This window comes from Calcarisporiella thermophila, assembly GCF_041956535.1.
Source record: "Calcarisporiella thermophila strain CBS 279.70 unplaced genomic scaffold VTP21scaffold_23, whole genome shotgun sequence".
Classification (NCBI taxonomy): Eukaryota; Fungi; Calcarisporiellomycota; class Calcarisporiellomycetes; order Calcarisporiellales; family Calcarisporiellaceae; genus Calcarisporiella; species Calcarisporiella thermophila.
The window spans coordinates 15,324-37,462 of NW_027192213.1; the positions used below are offsets into that span (position 1 = coordinate 15,324).

General features: G+C 39.8%; 7 protein-coding genes and 2 non-coding genes across 9 annotated transcripts in view; 4 read left to right on the forward strand and 5 right to left on the reverse strand.

Moving 5' to 3' along the window:
* VTP21DRAFT_5569 (uncharacterized protein) overlaps positions 1-2,137 on the forward strand; it is a gene marked incomplete at both ends in the record, with an annotated part of 2,878 nt that extends 741 nt beyond the window's left edge. The window contains 2 exons of the mRNA XM_069396104.1: positions 119-723; positions 1,402-2,137. Coding sequence (XP_069247650.1) covers positions 119-723; positions 1,402-2,137 — 1,341 coding nt within the window. The remainder of the gene's footprint in view (positions 1-118; positions 724-1,401) is intronic.
* A 131-nt stretch (positions 2,138-2,268) lies between these two features.
* VTP21DRAFT_5570 (uncharacterized protein) lies at positions 2,269-2,775 on the forward strand (the record flags this gene model as incomplete). The annotated part of the gene is made up of 1 exon (XM_069396106.1): positions 2,269-2,775. The coding sequence occupies one exon, from the start codon at positions 2,269-2,271 to the stop codon at positions 2,773-2,775; it is 507 nt and encodes a 168-aa protein (XP_069247651.1).
* A 537-nt stretch (positions 2,776-3,312) lies between these two features.
* On the reverse strand, positions 3,313-6,693 carry VTP21DRAFT_5571 (uncharacterized protein; the record flags this gene model as incomplete). The annotated part of the gene is made up of 10 exons (XM_069396107.1): positions 3,313-3,593; positions 3,670-3,984; positions 4,058-4,127; positions 4,193-4,308; positions 4,379-4,420; positions 4,488-4,635; positions 4,732-4,866; positions 4,940-5,023; positions 6,070-6,560; positions 6,621-6,693. 10 exons carry the CDS (start codon positions 6,691-6,693, stop codon positions 3,313-3,315), a joined length of 1,755 nt encoding a protein of 584 aa, XP_069247652.1.
* Positions 6,694-8,451: 1,758 nt separating this feature from the next.
* VTP21DRAFT_5572 (uncharacterized protein) lies at positions 8,452-11,120 on the reverse strand (the record flags this gene model as incomplete). Its single annotated transcript, XM_069396108.1, has 4 exons — positions 8,452-8,843; positions 8,918-9,077; positions 9,156-9,391; positions 9,467-11,120. 4 exons carry the CDS (start codon positions 11,118-11,120, stop codon positions 8,452-8,454), a joined length of 2,442 nt encoding a protein of 813 aa, XP_069247653.1.
* Positions 11,121-13,962: 2,842 nt separating this feature from the next.
* On the reverse strand, positions 13,963-15,399 carry VTP21DRAFT_5573 (uncharacterized protein; the record flags this gene model as incomplete). Its single annotated transcript, XM_069396109.1, has 4 exons — positions 13,963-14,496; positions 14,561-14,827; positions 14,894-14,916; positions 14,988-15,399. The coding sequence occupies 4 exons, from the start codon at positions 15,397-15,399 to the stop codon at positions 13,963-13,965; spliced, it is 1,236 nt and encodes a 411-aa protein (XP_069247654.1).
* A 1,179-nt stretch (positions 15,400-16,578) lies between these two features.
* On the reverse strand, positions 16,579-16,651 carry VTP21DRAFT_t248. The gene has a single exon. It is a non-coding gene; the product is annotated as a tRNA-Arg (tRNA).
* Positions 16,652-17,509: 858 nt separating this feature from the next.
* On the forward strand, positions 17,510-17,582 carry VTP21DRAFT_t231. Its single transcript has one exon. It is a non-coding gene; the product is annotated as a tRNA-Arg (tRNA).
* Positions 17,583-17,746: 164 nt separating this feature from the next.
* VTP21DRAFT_5574 (uncharacterized protein) lies at positions 17,747-19,945 on the forward strand (the record flags this gene model as incomplete). The annotated part of the gene is made up of 3 exons (XM_069396110.1): positions 17,747-18,021; positions 18,088-18,556; positions 18,626-19,945. The coding sequence occupies 3 exons, from the start codon at positions 17,747-17,749 to the stop codon at positions 19,943-19,945; spliced, it is 2,064 nt and encodes a 687-aa protein (XP_069247655.1).
* Positions 19,946-20,330: 385 nt separating this feature from the next.
* VTP21DRAFT_5575 (uncharacterized protein) lies at positions 20,331-21,892 on the reverse strand (the record flags this gene model as incomplete). Its single annotated transcript, XM_069396111.1, has 3 exons — positions 20,331-20,495; positions 20,570-20,729; positions 20,790-21,892. 3 exons carry the CDS (start codon positions 21,890-21,892, stop codon positions 20,331-20,333), a joined length of 1,428 nt encoding a protein of 475 aa, XP_069247656.1.
* Positions 21,893-22,139: the final 247 nt, after the last annotated feature.

Genomic DNA, 22,139 nt, shown 5'->3' on the forward strand with positions numbered 1-22,139 from the left:
CTATATTGTGCCAAATTTCCTCACAACAGTAATTGTTGGAATCGTATCGAGATATCTGCAGTAGGACAACCAAGCCAAGCCACGTAATCCCTCAAGCCCTGCTATTACCCTGTTACAGGGTATACCACAGATTGAAGGACCATGTACGTTCCCGCTGGGTAAATGTGTGCTAGCTGGCACAAAGGTCAAGAACTTCCGTACAAAAATCGGGAGGCTCTACAAGACAAGCAAAGGAGAGAATATCACTCCGGAATGGAAAGAGACCTCAAGCGATTCCATCAATTGGGAGGTAGCTTGGATGTACTGGAAAAAGCGGCCGAGCGAACCCAAGCATAGGACACTAAGATGGAGACTCTTGAAACACAGATTGGTGATAAACATCATCACTAGTAACTGGACAGGAGAACCTAATATTTGCAAGCGATGCAGAACCAACGCAGTGGAAACCATTAGTCATGCTTACCTGGAATGCCCGGCCATAAATCAGTTATGGCAAACGGTAGACAACTTCGTATGCCGCATCCTTGGAGTGAGAGCCCACGAGTCAACCAAGGAAGACAGACTATTTGGAACAGACTACAAAACCATGGGCTACCAACGGGAAGTAGTGTCAACGGTCCATGATGCAGCAATTTGGATCGTCTATCGATCAAGATTATCGATAATAATGGATAACGCCCAACCAAGTGAAATAGCGCTCGCTGAACAACTAGGTCACGAAATGCAAAAAATCGTGAGATCCAAATGGTGGTCAGCGTCCATAAAGGATAAGAAAGAAGATTTCCAAGAGCTTTGGTGTAAGGGAAGTTGGATACAAGTCCAAGGAGACGAAATATCCTTCAACCAAAACACTTAGCTCCAATACGACCTTGCCGAATACCCTACCACCCGCATTCTAGTTTTCCTTCTTTTTTTCTTTCTATATTAGTCCATATTCTTTTCCTCACTTGTATAATACCGTCCTTGAAAAATAGGATGGTATTCATACGATCAATCACTACTTACATGTATTTCCCCTGACAATTTTTTTTTTGAGAGTATTTCTCCTGACAAGGCACTATACTAACTTAAAAAGATACTTTTCAATAAAGATCCATAAATCCCAAAAAAAAAATCTCAAGTTGTGCCAGGAGCATTACCTGGGTGATTTTGACGTAGAAGCTGCCCTACCTTTTTAACAGGATAGGACACTTTTCAATAAAGGTCCTTTGTTAAAAAGAAAAAAAAAGCTATCTCAAGTCGTTGTATTTTCCTATGGTTAAAATCACTCGATGTCCATATTATCTGTCTCCAAGAAATGCACACAGCCTCCAACGATTACCAATGGTGGTCCCAACATTGGGGCTACTCCGCCCTATGATCAAAACACAATGCTATTCTTTCAACATCGGAACATATCAGCCTAGAAGAGACTTTTAGATCAGAAGACGGGAGAATTATCCAAGCAAAAATCATCAACAAAACCACCCAGAACCAAGACCCTCTACACATCACAACAGTATATGCGCCTGCGAACCCTCAAGATCGAAACAACTTCTATCAAACCACTTTCAAACAACTCCAAAAGGCACGCCAAGTAGTGGTAGGAGATTTCAATGCCTACCAAAGCCCCAGCTTAGACCACTGGCCACCCCTCCCAGGGTCGAACGGACAAAGAACATCATGGAAGTCACTGGAAGAGTCACTAAGAGATTTAGACCTGCACGACATCCATAGACACTTCTCCTCCCGAGCAGATCAATTCACTTGTGAGACGGTCACAAGCTCAGGAATAGTGAAAACACGTATAGATCACGCGTATACCACACCAACCCTCCTAGAAAAATCCCAGGACTTGGAAACCATAACCCCATCCCTATTCGAAGGGAGATCCACATCGGACCACTTAGGCCTACTCCTTACGATCAACCAAAGCACCCGGAATCAACGTGGACCAGGATGGTGGAAATTAAACACCGACGTACTAGATGATGAAGCTTTCGTCAATGAGATTCAATCCCTCTGGAGAAGGAGACCCGCTATCACCGCTATTATACAACCTGGCGCTGGAGCCGTTGCTACATCATATTCGAATGACAATCAAAGGAATATCGGTAAACTCAGAACACCAGATAAAAACCGCGGCTTTTGCAGATGATGTGGTAGCGGTAGTGTCCGACCAGGAAGATATCAACAAAATGACAGAATGCTTGGAACTGTTCAATCTAGCCTCCAACTCAAACAAATTTCGATAAATCCGAAGCAGTACCACTTACTACAGAGAGCAGGATGCCCTTGTTGTCACCATGCCTTTTTATCCCGGAAGAAGGTACCTTTACTCTGCTGGGAATCCCTTTCAATACCAAGCACATCTTCCCGCCCACGTCATTCTACGAACAATTGTTGGAGAAGTTGGAGAAAACAGTTAAAACCTGGAAATCACGCTCAATATCCCTCCTAGGAAAAGTTTTGCTTGTTAACTCTAGACTTTTGTCCAAGATCTGGTACTTAGCCTATCTCATTCCCTTTAAACAAGACTTCTTTGATAGAGTTTCCCGGATAGTCCAGCAATTCCTCTGGGGAGGGCGCCGCTCGCAAATTGAGAGAAGTCTCCTGGAACAACCAAAGGGCTTTGGTCTGGGATTAATTGACCCAAAACACCAATGTACAGCCATCCTTGCTTCCTGGATCCAAAGAATCCACAATGCGCAAAGAGAACGCATACCGCCGCCATGGTATCACTTAGCCATCCATATTCTTACGAAACACTATCCTAATGAAGGCTCCAATAAATGACCACGACCATACATTAATATTCGCAGGTTTAGAAGCTGGCCCTGCTCTTAATCCTGCAAAACGTGAGAACTAAGTGTGAAAACAGTCATAAAAAATAAAAATACAGTAATAAGGTGTCAAGAAACTTTTGGGAGGCACTTTATTTAGTATTTTGCCAATTATATGTAATAACATTTTTTTACCCACAACAAATATGTGAATTCTCGAATAAATGTTAATTTTCAAATTCAAGTGGAATCTAGGTATAAACTTATTTCACGATTTTACTGTTTTTGGACTACTTGCTAAGAATAAAGAGCTAAATCTTTGTTATTACTAGCGCTATTATCAAATATTTGAGATTTTTTCTTTTATATTGCGTTATTTCAATATTTTTGTTGAATTTTACTTTTACCAATAGTTTTATTATATTATATTCCTTTTTTCAGTTATGGATTGAAGAAAAATTTGATAATATCAACATGTTGATAAATCCATATTGCACTATGTTATAAAAACTTACAGTATAATTTTTTGTTGGGAAACAGAGCAAATCAGTTATTCCTCAGGCTTAAGCATGACCTTTACGCAACCATCCTCATGCTTGTCAAAGAGAGAATAAGCTTTGGGAGCTTCTTTGAAAGGAACGCGGTGCGTAAATAAAATTTTGCCTGGATCTGGCTTCACTTTTTGGTTCTTGAGAATATCAAGAATATCTTTCCAATATTTTTGCACCAAAACTTGGCCGCCATGAATGCATACGCTCTTTTCCATGAGGGCACCAATAGGGAACTGGTTACAAGTACCGACATAATCTCCTATCAAACTAACACTTCCACCTATATCACATTGTTATTCGAGGGTAAGTATGTCATATTGATTTGAAAATTGAATTAATATTTGGGTCAATCTAACCTTTCTTGACACACTTGATGCACTCAGATACAACCTCCGGAGCGTCAGTTTCAAGCATTAGGGCCCGAGAAACCTTATGCATCATTGTCTTGGGAAAACGAAAACCCACACAATCAATAGCACAATCAACTCCTCCAGGACAAATTTCTTGCATCCTCTTTACAACATCAGTGTGCTCAGTCGCATCAATAGTCTCCACACCGATGTATTCGCATGCTAACTGCAGGCGCTCTTTGTCATTATCAATTGCAATTATCCGAGATGCTCCACGATACTTCGCCCAAATTTGAGCCATTAGTCCAACAGGGCCGCAACCTAATAATAGTGGATCGTCAGTGTTAAAAAATGGCGAAAGAACATCTCTGATGTAATATAGTGCTCTAATTACCCCAAACTGCTACAGTTCGCCCTTCAGTCACATGTCCACGCTCATTAGCATGCCAGCCAGTGCACGCAACCTAGAAAACGTAGGTATTATATCATTATTCTAATATGCGAGCGAGAAAAAGAATGTGATAACTACATCACAAAGAAGCAAAGCATCCTCGTCGCTTAATTCCGATTCAGATGGCAACTGGAGCAAGTTCACATCCGCAAAAGGTACGCGAATATATTCAGCTTGGGTTCCTTCATAACCCCCTATATCTCAGTGATTCTATATGAAACTAGTGCATCTTCACAAAATTCTACGGATGAATTAAACGTTTACCTGTAAGATGAGAATACCCAAACAGACCGGCAGTGCGGTGGCCTAAACCAGCAGAAATAATATTAGATCAATCTTAATTGAAGCTAGTAATATTATTATTAGTACATACCGTACATCTGCTCCATATCGCGACTGGGGTTCGTAGTATCGCAGCAAGAGAACAATCCTCGCTGGCAGTATTCGCATTTTCCGCAAGCAATGACCGCAGAAATTGCTACACGCTCGCCTTCCTTAAAATTCTTTACTTGACTCCCTACCTGATATCCCCAAAATGCACCATATAATAAACAGCAATCAGAAACCTATATTTACTGTCCGATTTTGTAACCGATTTTTATTATAACTATTGTTACCTGATGAACGATACCAATTGCTTCGTGACCTAATACATCGCCGCTTTTCATACCCTGAACCGTATTGTGGTAGAGATGAAGATCGCTTCCACAAATAGTAGTGGCAGTCATCCTCACGATAACATCGGTAGGCTCCTGCTCGTGAGGAAAAAAAACCAAATCATCACCAAATTCTATTCTTTCAATTTTCACTGAAAGAAATACTCACAGTGAGTGTAGGCTTGCCACATTCATCCACTCCCACCGATGTATTACCATGCCAAACTACCGCTCTCATTGTCCCACCAGATTTCTGAGGGTGTTGAGTGGTACTAGGAACATATTGAGCGCCAGAAGACATGTTTTAGTAAACTTTTGAAAGTGAAGGTTGTGCTCTTTTCTTGTTAATTCCCAGAGAATTCAATCGCCAATCTATTTATACTAAAATCAACGAAAGAAATTTTTTTGCCACCATTGTGTGACTGGTTGGCGTCTATGCATTGAAATTACCGAATTCAGGATAGGATGTGAAAGTGGCATGAAAGTGGCATGAAGGTGGTTCTCAAAGCCCATGATTAAAACCTCAGACTCATTGCAACTTCCAAAAGCATCTCCAAATTAAAATAAATTCAGCCGAGATATATAGTTATGGTCGGAATAATTGAAATAATGCAGAATAAAATCAATAATCGAATTGATTGTAATTAAGTAAAGAGGATTGATCCTGTTTCCTAGGTTGCTTTTATTAATCTATTTTATAGAAATCCATATTTAATAATTTATAACAAAAAACGCCCGATTTAAAATGGATATCAATGACAACTTTCTTAGAACATTTCCAAAATTTGAGATCAAAAGTGCTAGATATTATAAAATACCTATTTGATCGGTTTTATTATATCCCGTGACCTTCTCGATTGGCTTATAACTTGTCTCCTTGCATGAAATTATTCAATATATGTTTTCATTGTAAAGCTAATGATCTCAATGATTAATCAATGTAAAAAATACTTTCTACATTGATCTTATCGTATGCGAGGTGGATAGTAAACATCTATTATTGATTTGATCAAACTATCGAAAAAAGAATAATAATGGATAGTACTCCTACCACCGAATTTATTAATAGGTATTTTCATAATATTAGACGAAATTGAATTGGCAAAAAATTTCCTCTCAATAGGATACAGTATTAAATACAATAGATTACAGTAATAAAACCATCAATTAATTATGATTAGAAATTTGAAAGACCAATTATTTCTAATACTAAACGTCGTATTGAAGTAAAATATAGAGTAAATTTTGAAGCAATTTCCTAAGCATCTTGGTAAGTTGAGGATCAGGCTTTGTATTTACATTCATATCAGGATTCGATGTCATATCATCTGGCACAATTGGATTTAGTGTGGAGTTTGTGGGATCTACTGGCTGTATTTCGTCATCTTTTTGTAATTCGATAGTTGCACATGCGAGCCTAATCTTTTCCACCGGCGCATGAATGACAATGCTTCTCCCAACAATAGAATTTTCTCCAGATAATGATAACTCGGGATCATCATATTCTTGGTCAATGTTATTGTAGCCATCGACTGAACCCTTTAAAGGACCATGTTTACCGCTTAAATCCCCAGCTTCTAGAACACCTCCACCTTGGGTTTGGTTCTTGCTTATGATTTCGGGCGTATTGAAATGGCCCAGTGTCGAGTAACAATTACCATCAGCTGGAACACTTTTTACATGAACGTGATAGTTGTGGGTTGCGTTAAGACCAGAATAAACCATGACCCTTACATGCAGAGGAGAATCTTTTGATGCCTCAGTGAAAATGAATTTTGCAGTAATCCCATCTATTAGAAAATATCATTTGAGTGTATGAACAAAGAAATCTGCTTGATTAATTAACTTACTCTGACCATCAATAATAGCTTTAGCCGTGGCTGGGAAAGCTATGCTATCTGAGCCATTCTCTGCACGTAACATGAGATGAGAAGTTGGAAGGGCCCATGTGACCAAACTCAAAATGCTAAACGTAGTAATGAAGGATATATATCTCATTTCTATCGTCTAATTATTTAAAATATGAAAAGAATGTGTATAAGGAGAGTAAAAGTGGTTACGAAAGAATGTATTTTCAACGCTTTTCCAGAACTTTGCTCCTAAGAGAAAATCGCGCTTTTATATTATATATCTCATGCTCGTTTCATATTAGTGTTTAAATATGCTTAATTAAGAATATTTAGCCAACACTCCTGTCAGAGGTATTTTCCCAGATGTGATCGTGAAATTTGCTAAGCCACATTTTGAATACAAGTCTATTGGCCATGCCTCTAAGGGCTTTACACAGATTTTCTCAAACAATATCCTTTTTGACATGAAACTTTTACTTGTTTAATGGTTTTACCCTAAACTATCTACCGCACTGAATATATTGCACTTGGTTTCATCTTTTCATTTTTGCCAAAGATTTTGAATTTTAATATCCCAGTTTCCAAGGGTTTGTTTTGGTTAATTTTCGCGACATACAAATAATATTAAGTAGGAAATGCTTGAAACCAAAATCAAAACCAGTCACTCTCAATGTTCTGCGATAATACTGATAAATCATTAAAGAAGAGATTCAACTTGCAGCCTACTGAATAATCTAAGTTTAAAATGATATAATAAAATTGGTCATTTCTTCTTATCAGCTTGGCGTAATTATTTTTTTTTCGCCTCGTTTCAACATCCCATAGTTGAATCGCTTAGCGCCGCATGATTGGGCTACATGACTGGTCAAAGTGAATGATAGAGCCACCTTATAAGATCATTGCTTGGTAACCACGTGCAAGTTGTGAGCACCGAACACAACAAATACGCGTCATTATCTTAGTAGTTATATATACTTTAGTAAAGTATTATACCGATATTAATCTTTAGAATAACTTAGCGAAGATGATACTATTACGAACTTTCATGTAATATACCAAATTAAAGTTCTTTTTTATTCCTAGGGTGCTTTTGAATATTTATTAAGATAAGCTTCATCAACATTATTATGGGCAGTGTTGATTACTGTTGATTAATCTATAAGGATAGTATAATATAATAATATACATAATAGAAGTGTATATACTACATATACAACTAGTTATCGTTCTATTACGAACTAATAATAAGAAGTTGACAGTTGAATAAGATATTTAAAAAGAATATTAATGAAAGAAAATTAGAATGGTTTGGAATTTTAGAGGGACAAGTATTTACGAACCTAAAATGAATTAAAGTCCGTTATAGCATTAACACTTAACTTCACTGATACCATTATTCAATAAAAAAGGAGAGGAACAATTTATTAGCCAGCATATGATTTAATTCAACAACAATATACAAATTTCTTTTTTTTTTGAAATAGCAGCTAAATAATTTGGATTCTTGCCAAAGTGGACAAGAGTCAAATTTATTTTATAGAATTTTAATCATATACGAAATAAATTTAATATATTTTGTATAAATGCTACAAAATGAGTAATTTAAAGAATAAAAGTGAAATATAATTGGCATAAACAAAATACACATCGAGATGGCGTATAGTAAAATAGCAACAACATGATGGGTAAATAGTGGATGAAGGGAACCAGTCTGTTAGGTATTATAAATGGGTGAGCATAAATACAGTGCATACTAATATAGTGTACACGCAAGGTGCGATTTCATTGCTGTGAGTACGGATTGGACTTAGACAACTTAGACAACCTAAGGTTAATTACTCTCGTCAGCAACCTCTGACGAAGTAAGTCGTACATCAACCGGCGTAGTTTGCTTAGTCCACATCTTTGCATATTTTCCGTCCGGGATCTTGATAAGCTCAAGATGTGTGCCTTGTTCCGCGATAGCTCCATCATGAATAACAATAATATTGTCTGCGTGCATGATGGTCGACAAACGATGTGCAACAATTATACAAGTACGATCTTTGCACACACTATAGAGCGCTTCCTGGAGATTCCGTTCAGTGACTGAATCCAATCCAGATGTTGCTTCATCTAGCAACATTATATCTGGATTTTTCATGACAACACGTGCAACAGTAATTCTTTGCATTTCTCCGTGGGATAGCGTAGACCGAAATTTATCAAATTTAGTCTGGAAGCCTATAAAAGAAAATAATATTTCTAGCTCTAGTTTCTGAAGCAATTAATGATAATTTGACAATAATATAATTTACCTCTTGGCAGCTTAGAGATAATTTTTGTGGCCTGAGCAATTTGAGCTGCCTGCTCTATATCGGTCATATTTATGTTTAATTCGTCGGAGGTGCCATCATGCATATGAGCCCGTCCATACCCAATATTAGCAGCTAAGGTTCCAGTAATAATATCAAAGTCCTAAAAATGCATTGTCAAATATATGAATATTTGACAAAAACTGATGCAATATTATGCTTAAAAAGCAGCAATATTCACCTGGGTAACCATGCCAATACGACTCCTGAGGTCATGTAGGCGCATTTGACGAATATCTTTGCCATCGATTAAAATCCGGCCTTCAGTGGGATCGAAATATCGCATCAGCAAGCGGAGTATTGTACTCTTACCCCCGCCAGTTTCACCCACAATAGCAAGAGTCTTTCCAAGAGGCACAGAAAATGATAAATTCTTTAGTACTTGGGATCGCGTAGGATAACCAAATGACACATTTTCTAGGTTAGCAATGAGAAATGGTTAAAAAGCAGGTAAAAATCAGAGATAGAGCGGTCATATTAATGTAGATTTACCGAATGTTATTCCTTCGCTAATTTTCTCGAGAGGTGAAGCATCTGGCGCGTCGCAAATGTCGAATTTCCAAGTTTGTAAAGTGTAAAAGTCCTCGAGCCGGCCTAGATACGAGCGGAATTGCTCAAATTGTTTGCTCAATTTAGCAAACGAATCCGAAACTTTAGATACCATTTGGCGGCCCATGACTAGATCACCAGGAGTGAGCTGTCCTTGTATCACTTTCATTCCGAAAGCATAGGTGGTCAAAATTTCTACCGCCATGGAAATTAAATCAAACCCATTCAGGACAATAAAAGTGAAAATGTCGCCTGGCTCTGAGCCTATTCCGTAATATTTTTGTGCATTTATCTCCAAACTACGACGATGATTCCCTAGCTCATACTTTTCTGATGCAAAATTTTTCACGCAATTAAAATCATGAGCGATTGCCATGTTTTCTTTCTGCCACCTTCGGCGTAGAAAACTAGCATTCCAAAGACGCTTCTTGCACTGATCCTTTATGTTTACTTCGACAATTTTGAACAATGCAGCGAAGAGCACGAGAGAAGCATGGTAGCCATCGTATGACACAGCCAAGTAGGAAGTGGCCAAACCGACTTGAAACAATATTGAGCCGATAATTTCAACAAAAAAATTTAAGAGATTGCTGAAAGTTTCTTTCCTAATAAAATGCTGCGCATTCATAATAGCCCAATCCTTGGACTGGTAGAACCGATGATCCGCCTCTTGGAGTCGCATAAAGATATTTAGCTCGGCAAGATTTTCCAAATACGATGTCACTTGACTTTCACAGTAGGTTTTGAAGTTTCTCAAAATATGTCGAGAAAAGAATTCGAGTCCTTTTGATTGTAGAATAGCTATGAAAAGCGACTGACCCTGATCCTCGACGATATTAAAAAATGCATCGGTAATAACCTTATTTTGCCACTGTAGCCAGACCTCGAGCCAGGCATCAATTAACACGAATAAAATGTGGATATAAAAGTAGATCCGAATACGCCATTCTTTGCGAGGCCATGCAAAATCAACAGCATAGCATAGTCGAGAAATAATAACGCTGAATTGGGTGGGTGCACGGACACTTGAATCTAAATCATAGAAAAAATAATTGCACTCTCTCTCATCATCGTCAAAAGGATCCTTCAGGTAAAATTCGAATTCAGCCGATGAGAAGGGCTCTCGTGAAATGTTATCATCAGACTTTCCGCCAAATAGAGTCAACCATATCTTCCTCCCTTCCACGGCTATCCTCTGGATATATGTAAAAAAGGCGATGATAGCCATGGGAACTATAACTGCAATCACTCGAGCACTTGCATTGATGAATAGAAAGCCTCTTTGCTGTATCATCCCCGCTACTGAGCTGCTAGGGTAGTATGGTAACCATTGGAGGAACTCCATAAAGTTGGAAGCAACTAGCGATAACCACCACATCTCACGCTTAACATTAAACTGGTATGTTTCTATCTTATCGGTTTGGAAGCTGGCGAAATAGCTGATATAATGCGACGTAAGTGATATTGCGTTGGTAATATATCCAAATGATATAATAACGAAAAATACTGCATCATGATGGCTAAGAATCTCTCTTTTCATTAAATCCCACCCAGTCGCTCCAATACAGAATACTGCGTGCCAAGAAAGGAGGAACATTATAGTGCGTGTAGCATTGACCAATTGTTGAAGCGTATACACCCAAGGCTTTAGGAGCAATATCTTTTTCTTAGTAGTTTTCTTTTTCTCGCTCTTAATATCTTTACCATTTGCGTCCTCAGCTAGATAGATTAGATAAGATTAGCGAAGTAATTAGATGAATTAGTTCCCAGTTGACTTACCAATCTTTTCTGTTGATACAGTCTCTATTGTGTCCGTATTATTGAGAACTGGTGAATGTATGAACAAAAGTACAGGAAGAATAACCAAAGATATTATTGCGCGCAAAAACACTATTTTTGAGGAGCTAGGTTGTGCTATAGTGGTACAAAAAGTCATGCACAAGATGAGCGTGATCCGGGATAGTACTTGGCGCTCAAGTTTTTGAGGCGGTGACGTTGCGGATGTAAAAACCGAGAGTAAAAAATTTGGGCAGAATCTTTTCATTTTTTCAACAAGGAATCCTTGTGACAAGTGGAATCAAATATGGAATTACGGTGATCAAGAATTCTTCTCAATTGCAACAGATAAGTTCAGCAGATATTCACGCGTTTGATTAAATAGTTTTTCAATGTTAAATGTAAATGCCGACTGTTGAAACCCAGGCCAAGATGATATATAGAAAAGGTATCAAAAGGATTTCCTAGTAATAGCCTATACTAACATCGAATCAGTCGTGTATTAAAATGAGAAAAAAAAAGTCAGCTAATATTAGTTAAAAGCATATAAAATATTTACCAATATTGGGGTGTATACTGTCGTAAAAACGATCTCGGTTTTAATAATCTAAGTACATAGCAAACTAATTCTCCAGTTGCAATGAAAAATGGAGAGAGTAGAAAAATTTGACTCAGACAGGTGAACAAAATATAGAAAGATAGAAAGGGAAGTGAATAAGAATTTTTCTCTCAAACAGAAAGAAATAGTAAAAACCCAGACTTTTATATTAGAAAAACAGATTGTTAATAGAGAACCCTTAATGGTGTGGCTTGTAAAACTTTAAGTAGTAACTGTTCTCAGGTATTGCGGACTATGAATCATCGTTGGTTGGTCCGAACAAATAAGACTGAATTTGGAAATATTTTAAATAAAACATCGCTGGCAAAACTCTTCTTTGACACCTGTGGCTATCGGCTTTTCAATTATTCTAAGCCTTCTGTATGATGAACACAAATGGAGTCATGCGCGACATATTATATTATTGTGAAGATATAATGTCAGATATGCAATGTGAACAACCAGCAAATCAAAGCTCTTTGAAGTATTCTACAACCGGATATAAAAGCATCAAATACTATGCGCTCCCAGAACACACACATTTATTCTGTTCTACACTTGTAAGCTATCCCATCCCAATTATCTAAACACTATCATGCTATCATTCCATCAGGTTACACATAGTTCAGATGATGGGGCCACATGCTGTTCTAAGTATAATTGAATTTCACCAACCAGTTGCCACCACCTGATATATCAAACACGTAGCAGTAATGAATTATTCGGCGCCAAATACGCCGCTCTAAATACTGCTTAAGACTACGAATAACATCAAGAGCTGAAGTTGAAGCACCAGCTAAGCTCATGACACATAATATACTTCGAACAACTTAAATCTACTTAAATTTATTCGGCAAATACTTACAGTATATACCTCTTTTTAGCTCTTGGAGTAAAATTTCTACAGAGAAAATATGGTGCCGATGACCTCATAGACTTACAGTATATTTAATATCAAAAAGCATATATATTTAAATTCATTGTATCCAAATGAACTTGTATATAAACGCATGAAATTTAACGGTAGAATTTGTCAATTTTACAAAGAAAAACATCCATTGCCAATCGTAATACTGTTAATTGTTATTTTGTAGATGTTTTCTAGAATTTAAAAGTTACAGGATTATCTCACATTTCTGGACTCCCGTTTATATTTCTGACATAATGATTCCAATAGTTTGAATATTCACATTGGAAACTATATCATTCACACGAGCCCGTAGCTCAAATTAGAGCTTAAATCAGGTTAATTCATCATGAAATGACGGCTAAACAAATCTCGAAATACAACTGCGGGTTGATATGGCAAATCCAACGTAGCCATTAAAGGTAAAAATATATATTGCAATATTGAATATCCAAATTAAGGATATATATTAATAGCGAAAAAGCTTTATATGCTTTTCTTCTGAAAACTTCTTTAAGTGCTCTCTGTGCTCTCAAGCCAAATTAAAACTCAATTGATTCTTTTACGGTGGAGAATTGTCAGTACGAATAGAGTTTTAAATTGGCAGTTTTATTTTTGCCAGTTGCATTATTCATTTATTGAGAAAGTGCGAAGCATACTATCAGATGCGCAACCCCATTATATCAAGATATCAGAATTCGTTCAACAGATGCAGAATTAACACTCCATAAGATAGTTGGCGTATCAGACTGTTTACAGATTTGAAATTTTGAAAATAGTATATTCACTAAACAAAGTTATTGTATATACAGTATTATTGCTCCTTAAGAACACCCTTTTGTTCTATGTGCTGTAATTCCCCCCCCCCAAAAAAAAATTATGAATCACATAGATATAGGCTAAAGCGCGCTGTTTTCGTTATGAAATTCGCTAAGCAGATGAAATTAAGGACATTACATGTGAGCACAAAATAGTTAAATAATATTTCTTAGGACGAGATTTTATTATTCCACAGAGCTAGGTGAAGCTTTGTTGCATAATATGATTTCTATGTTAAACTTCAATCATACAATATTCCAATATGAATTTAAAGAGAACTAAGGATTGTTTATTTGAAATTTGATTTTCCTATTTTCTATTACTACTAGTGAGACGGGTTTAAATTAGCGCCGTAATAAGACCAGTAACGGCCACACCGAATGAAGAAATGGCGGAAAATCTTCCAGCACTTGACACTGAATGTTGACTCTGAGCGGCAGCTGCAGCAGATTTGCTTTGGCTACTTGATCCAGCAGGTAATGAAGTCGATGGGGAGGTGGCAGAGGACTGGTTAGTGTATTGTAAGAAATTTGGGAAGGTGTAGTTCTTCTCTACATAAGGCTGAGTGATGTTCATACACGCCGTCAGAGGAGTAACATATTTATATGCTTGCTTGAGTTGAGGATAATATTTGATGGCCAAGGCAATGGTTGCAGCATTGATTTCATGTTCCAAAACCATAGCACCACTCTGGGAGAAAGTGCCATTCTTTCCTTTCTGAATAATGTTGTTAAAGTTCTGTTCGATTGTAGGTACCGGTTCTGCACCGAAAGGCTTAACATTCCAGTCATCAGTGTCGAGATTCCAGAGAACAGCAGTTAAATTCAGATGATTTGCAATGGCACGAACACGATCATCAATATCTCCGTAAGGCTATAATATTTTACACTATGAGAACAACTATCTGCCATTTCCGATATATGATTTATACACTTACAGGACGCCAGTAAAGAGGAGTAACGCCAGTCACCATTTTAATAACTTTAACTGTATAGTAGAGCTCTGCAAGCACCTCTTGGTTGCTCAAAGTGGTCATCGCCTGATGAGACCAAGTGTGTACAGCGATTTGGTGGCCATCAGCATGACCCCGTTGGGCCTGCAAAGGCCAGTTTGCAACATTGCTACCAATATAGAAAAGTGTTGCCTTTTGATTATTCTGCTTAAGGAAATCATAAAGACCGACATCAGTACAATTGGGGCCATCCTGCAGTGATAGAGGAAAAGTTAATTAATCGCATATTGGAAAAACTATTAAGGATATCGAACTCACATCGTAAGTCAATGCCAAAGTTTCTATCATAAAAAATAATCATAGATGTTAATACTCTATTTCAATGAACCGCTTCGAGGAATGATCTAAATACCTGGTTCAGGGCAAGCAATGATGTCTTGTGCCAAACCAGCGTGTTTGGGTTTTGTACATGTAGAATACGTCCACCAACAATCTGGATCTTCTGCAGAGTAACCGGTTGTTGCAATATTACCTTGAGCGTCTTTCTGTCTCACTGGCGAATTGGGTATTTTAGACCAATCAATGGAGTTATATAGTTGTTGGAATTCGGCCGAAGTGTTCGTGCCCGTGGTAGCTACTTTCCAATTCTCAGGGAAATTGGGAGGTTGGAAGTTGAAGGAAGAGCTATATGGAGTGCACTGTTGTTTTTGCAATTCTGGAGTTTCATAGGGCGGTAGACCGTCCGCATCTTGGGCTTGGGGCGAATTTTGCCCAAAGGTCAAGGTGAAAACAGACAGGAGAACAATACCAACTTTCCAAGACATCGTTATCGAGCGCACCGAAAAAATATTTATCCACGTACCAACGTTGATTTTTACTTCAAAAAAAAACAGCTCTCAACCCCTGAAAACTTTTTAACCTGGATTAGAGATGAATATTTGTAAATGGAGTGAAGAGAAAAAACTATAAGGTAAAAGGTTGAATAGAGAAAGTGTGAAAAAGAAAAACTCAAGCAAGCTCAAGTTTTAAAATAACCCTCGCTGATTTTATTTTTAGCAAAGCCATTTTTTTATTCGCTAATTGCCAAGTAAAAGAATATACTTTAAGTGGATGCCAAGCCTTCCAAATAGGTCGATATATAGCAACCAGAAATTGGGTCCCAATCACTATCCTCAAAAAAATTAACTCAGAGAGGGGCCTTCATTCCAATATAAGCACACACCACTTAAAATGACACTATTAGTTTAACCGTAATTTTGCGAACTCAGCACTGACGAAGCCTTCATTACTATATTATCTACTTGTAATCCCTTTTTTCCACCTTTTTGCTCTGTCCTACTCTCTTCAATGTGACTTTTATTAGTTTTGGTGAAAGGGAAATCTTGAAGGAGTCTTAAGTTGTCTAAGTTTATCAGACTTACACTTGTCAACCTCAGGTCCCCACTCTATAACTTTTGGAGTTTCATTTAGATACTTTAGCCATAAATAATTCGCCTCCTTGTTGGTTTCGGCTCATTATTTACCCAAAAAGATAATCTGTGAACAGCTAAAAACTTCACGCTATCTAGTATTCTTATGGTTAGGCACCGTTAATATTCAGCTGAAATTTCACGCCTTCTAATAAAATACAAAACTTTCCTCTCTATGTGTTATACGATAATTTGATGTTCAAACTTTTTTCAAGGTAATGTTTAGGTTCCAATATGAGAAAAGTAGTAAATATACTACCATCGCTACGAGAAAGAAGTTTGGATAGTCCAAAGTAAAATTTAAAAATTGAATTTCGGATATAAGATAATCTTTGTATTACCGAGCTATATTTAAACGACGATATCTGGAAAGCATCGATCTCAATGCAAGTATACCATATACCAGAAAAAACCAAGTGATATTATCAAGTCCGAGAAAAATGTAATTTGAATGATCATAATTTACCATAAACTTAAATAACCCTTGATAGGCAATTAGAGTTAGAGATATAGATCAACGAAAAAAATGAAAATCGAGCGTACCAGGGGTCGAACCTGGAATCTCCTGATTCGTAGTCAGGCGCCTTATCCATTTGGCCATACACCCGCTCGCGAAAAGTTGGTCGAATTAATATAGATAGTCAGAAATTTTCTGACCATATTTATTGGTCTACCTCGGGCCGCATTTACACGCTCTACGAGGATTCGCCAGCGTAGTGTGCGGTGTCTTGGGAGTGTTGGCCGTTTTTGAATGGAGGTCCAGACCTTTTCCCATTCCTTTGCCGTGGATGCAACCTCTGGCCAGGATTGGGGCGTCAGCGTTTCTGGTTCCGGAGAGTCATTTCGCTGTAAGTGCTTTCCCCGTCGAGTGGAGTATTCCAGGACGGGCGCGCCAGCCAAGTGACAGAGGTGGAGTGGGAAACGAGGAGGTGGATGTTGTCGGGGTATGGCAGAACATTTCGTGATTTTCTCTAATAGGTTGGGTGGCAGGATAAGGTATCCGTGTTCCCATGATAAGGAAAAATGGTTATAGCGGCGTTCGCATGCTTTTTTTCGCCTTTCCGCGGGTTGCGCAGAAGGATGCGGCCCGAGGTATTTTTTTTTTTTTGATCAATCAATGGAAACTTTTATTTAATTTCCATATATTACATGAAGTTAATGTCAATGGACTTAACGAGATATAGGTCCTTGATCGATAGACTTTCAATCGATATGCGTGTATCGTAGTTGTCGTGAATAGCATGTACGTGAAACCGATGTAATCTTTTGTACTTATCGTAAGGGCGGTCTTTTCAATAATCAAGACTCAGCTTCTGATCAAGTGGATAGCAGTCACAAACTAAGAGTAAGTGCTGGTGGGGGAAATGGGATTCGAACCCACGCCGGATGCGGCCCGAGGTAGACCAAAAAATATGGTCAGAAAATTTCTGACTATCTATGTTAATTCGACCAACTTTTCGCGAGCGGGTGTATGGCCAAATGGATAAGGCGCCTGACTACGAATCAGGAGATTCCAGGTTCGACCCCTGGTACGCTCGTTTTTGTATTTTATATCGGAATTCAAAGAGAATTAACAAATTACGGCATATTTTTTCCCCGTGGCCGACGAGATTATTCACATGCACTCTAATGTATAAATTGAAAGTTGATTCGAAAATGTTCCTGAATTTTTTGACACCTTGACTCCAATCTAAACTTGGTCATGACCGTTGCTAATAGTGCAAAATTTCCTAATATCCCTTGTGCTGAACCACAGAGCCAGGATTCACTTCGTGCTGAGCGTGCTCGCGCTACCTTTGATCCCTCCAGCCTAACTCGAATCTTTTACGATGAAGATGTCATCAACAGTATAAATCGCATTCTGCCTGTACTCGAACGCGAGCCTGTTTTTAATAAAGATGACTACCATCATAAGGGGCGCGAAGAATTCATTGCTAGCTGCTACCGCCAAGAGCATCGGCTTATTCAGTTGGCAAAGTAATGGTCATCTTTCTGTTTTGATTTCTAATTACACTTTTTTCTAACCAAATGTTAACATTCAAGGCAACATAAATGGACCCACGAAGAGATGCGAATTTGCGAAATGATTCTAGACTTGAGTGGCCCATTCATGGTTCATCGGAGCATGTTCATTCCCACGTTGCAGAACATGACAACGCCCGAACAAATGGAGGCCTTCTTAGGTCCTGCCCTGCGCTATGAAATCATCGGATGCTATAGTCAAACCGAACTCGGCCATGGAAGTAACGTACAAGGGCTTGAGACTACGGCAACCTATATTCCCGAGACGCGTGAGTTTGAGCTGCACTCCCCAACCCTCACCTCATCTAAATGGTGGTCTGGCGGTCTCGGCAAGTCGGCCACTCATTCAGTGGTAATGGCTCGCCTTATCACTAATGGCAAAGACTATGGACCGCACCCGTTTGTTGTACCGATACGCTCTCTCGAAAACCACCGGCCCTTCCCAGGGGTCACTGTTGGGGACATTGGTCCGAAACTGGGTTTGAATGGGGTTAGTACAAGCGTATGAATCTCCCTGATGTTGCATTCGCTCAAACTCTTTCGTTTGTTGGAAAATTAGGTCGATAATGGCTATGTCATGTTCCACCACTACCGAATCCCCCATTTTAATATGCTTGCTCGCTTTGCTCAGGTTAATCCGGAGACCGGCGAATACAAACCCTCCAAAAACGCTAAAATTTCGTACGGCACTATGGTCCATGTCCGTACAACCATTATCGTGTTCTCTCGCTATGCCCTTGCCCGCGCAGCCACCATTGCCGTACGCTACTCCGCGTCCCGGCGTCAATTCGTGGATTCATCTGCCCCTGCACAAAAACTGCCTAACGGGAATTTGGTTGAAACCGCGGTGCTAGACTACACCATGCAACAATACCGGTTGTTCCCGGTCATCGCGCAAGCGTATGCATTCAGTTTCACGGCTAAAGTCATCGCAAAACTCTACAAACAAAATCTCGAGAATTCCAAAAACCTCGACTTCTCGCTGCTTCCAGAACTCCATGCCACCACGAGCGGCCTCAAGTCTTACTGCACCATTCTTTCGGCCAATGCGATCGAGGAATGCCGCCGATCTCTGGGTGGACACGGGTTCTCCGCCTATTCGGGCTTGGCTCACGCCTACGTCAATTACATCCCCAATGTAACCTGGGAGGGTGATAACTACATGATCAGCCAACAGGACTCCCGATATATCCTTAAGATGCTCACCACTCTAGTCAAGGGACAGGAGCCCAAGGTACAGAATCCCACCGTAGACTATCTTAAACAGTACCTCGCGGATCCAAAGGCCAAATGCCCTGCGCAGAACGCGGCCGACTTCTCTAACTACGAGCTAGTACTCCGTGCCTTTGCCTATCGCGCGGGCCATCTTGCTGCCGAAACGGGTCAGAAGTTGGCCTCTGGTGAATCCTGGAATTCGCTGACCCCCGACATCCATCGCATTTCACGCGCCCACTGTCAGTACATCATTGTGCGATACTTCTACGAGGGAGTCAGTGAACTTCCCGCAGGCCCGTCACGTGATGTGTTGTTCACCCTCTTGGATCTGTACGCGATTAAGGAGATGACCGATGACATGGCCGATTTCATGTCCTGTGGCCATCTAACTCCGGAACAGTCTCGCCTTGCTCGCCAGCATTTGATGGACGTACTGAAGAAAATACGCCCGAACGCCGTTGCTCTCGTGGACTCTTTCGGCCTACCCGATTACTTCCTGAACTCGGCTCTCGGCCGCCGCGACGGACGAGTGTATGAGACTCTCACGAAGATGGTGGAGGGCGAGCCGCTCAACTCGGTTGACGTCGTGCCCTCTTACGAGGAGTCGATTCGCCCGTTGGTCCACGCGGGACTGCACACTAAGTCAGTGGAATCCAAACTGTAGCCGCATCGACACTGTAAATTTGGAAACTATACAGTATCTTTTTGATAATTAGAATGATGTCTTTCACCGATCTTCAACTGACTGCTCTATGAAGTCTGTTGGATTAATTTATACACGGATTTTTCTTGGAATTTTGTCCTAGACTTATACTACCAACTGCTAAGAGGCATTTATTGTTGTTATATATTTAAATATCGTGAGGATAAACACGTTTATATATGTATTAAAACAAAGAATTTGAGCTTGAATATCGTCCGGTAAAAACAGTTCAAAATGCAAATCGGGAATAGAACCAGAAATATAGTATTCAGAACAGACAAGAATGGTATATAGAAAGTTTAACGGAAAAACGGGGGGATATCGTTCGGTCTACGCTAACTCGTGCTCATGCTAATAGCTCTTTCCCCCAAGTGCGTAGAGCATTTTTGCACTGCTTTTCTAGGTGACGGGTACGCGGTGTGCCCCACAATCCAAGTGCATAGAGGCGAAGAGCATGGTGCATGCATAGCTCAGGGAAATACTGCTGGTAGAGCCGCTCATCCAAGGTAACCTGATTTAAACCAATATAACCCGTTAATTCAACCCAATAAGGCGGCCCACTATTGTTCCATTCTGCTTTCTTACTTTAATGGGTAAATCGCCTATTTGCGCAATATCAAACAAGAGCCGACTGCTTTGGGAACCTTGCAGTACAAAATCAAAGGGTAGGACCCAGAATTCCGAACCGCTCAGATATGCACCATATAAACAAGATGCCCGCTGGTCATGGAACCGTTCCGGACACCTATTAAACAAGGCATTCAGAGAAACAATATATCACTCGCAGAAAACTTGGATGGATTACCAATGAGGCAGACTCTTTACCATCACCACGTTTGCTTCAAAGTGCATGTCCAGCTGTTCAATTGGGTACAAGTCGGTGGAAGATTTCCAGCGCCCAAAATCGGTGGGCCCTTTACCCGGCTTCCACCTTAGATCATTCATTGCGAGCTGGCCCTTCCGAACTAGACGTAATACCGCGGTTTTGGTCGTTGGCACTTCGCGGGTTGTAGCATTCTTGCTATAGGAAAAAGTCGGTAGAACAAACACATCTCCCGCGCGAAGCAAGGGGTGATAATACTTTGCACCCTGCCGGAAGGTCGCCCTGAAGTCCGTCAGTGGCCATGTGTTGTGCTCAAACTGTGCGACAAACTCGGTGCGTGCAAAAAACCGCGCAATGTTGCGCCGCAAGTTAAGAGCAGTAGGAAACTTTTTCCCTCTCGCCTCGTCTATCAGCAAGTGGATATCCACATGCTTTCGCATGGCGATATTGGTGCGATGCAGGTTTTTCAAGTGGTACAATTGCATTTTTGTGGCTTCACTCTTGTCACCTAGGTGTACTAGGGCGGAAATTGGCCCTGGCCAGTTGTTGGCAAAGCGCACGAGGCTATCCACCTGGCGTATATCGACCACGAGTGCAATAGAGACATCGTCACTTTCCGGGGTTATCTCACCGCGGATATAAAATGGTTCCATGCTGCGCAAGGGGGGTAATGCTTTGGAAAACAGCTTGGAGAAACGATATGAATTGGACATGTTACTAAGAAGCGAGTAGGGCTCCCATGGATCATATACACGTTGCAGTTGATATGCACTTTTATGCGAGCGTAAAAGATAATCCGGCCATGGCTTTGTGAAGAGATGAAATGTGGTAAGGAAAAAAGACAGAATAGCGTATGTAATGAAGAGAACCCGGAAGCACCAAGAGCGCAGGATACGCAATAATAGATCGTTTTCACCGGGTACCATGGCGGCACTACTGTTAGGAGATGGAAGAGAATAATGGTCACGACTGGCTATTTGGCTAATATCCGGGCGCAACCACCGAAGCAAAGCAAAACTTGAGGTACGACGAAGTTTAACTTCTGTAGGAGAGCGACTAAGCGTACCCAGCGCAGTTGGAGCCATTAGTTCTTTGCTAGAGGGATGGACAGGAAAACGGTTGCTGCAACTGGACCTAGATTTATCATTGGGCGCAATTTTTTCCATGGGTGGCGCCAGTTAAAAAAAAAAAATAATAGAAGCAAGGAATTTAAATAAGAGGATGAAGGGTATATACAAAACTTTGATATATATTAAGGTTGTAATAGTTATAAAAATCCCTGGGAGATTAAGTCAAGCATTACTATTTCAGTTCAATGTTTCTTAAAATAGA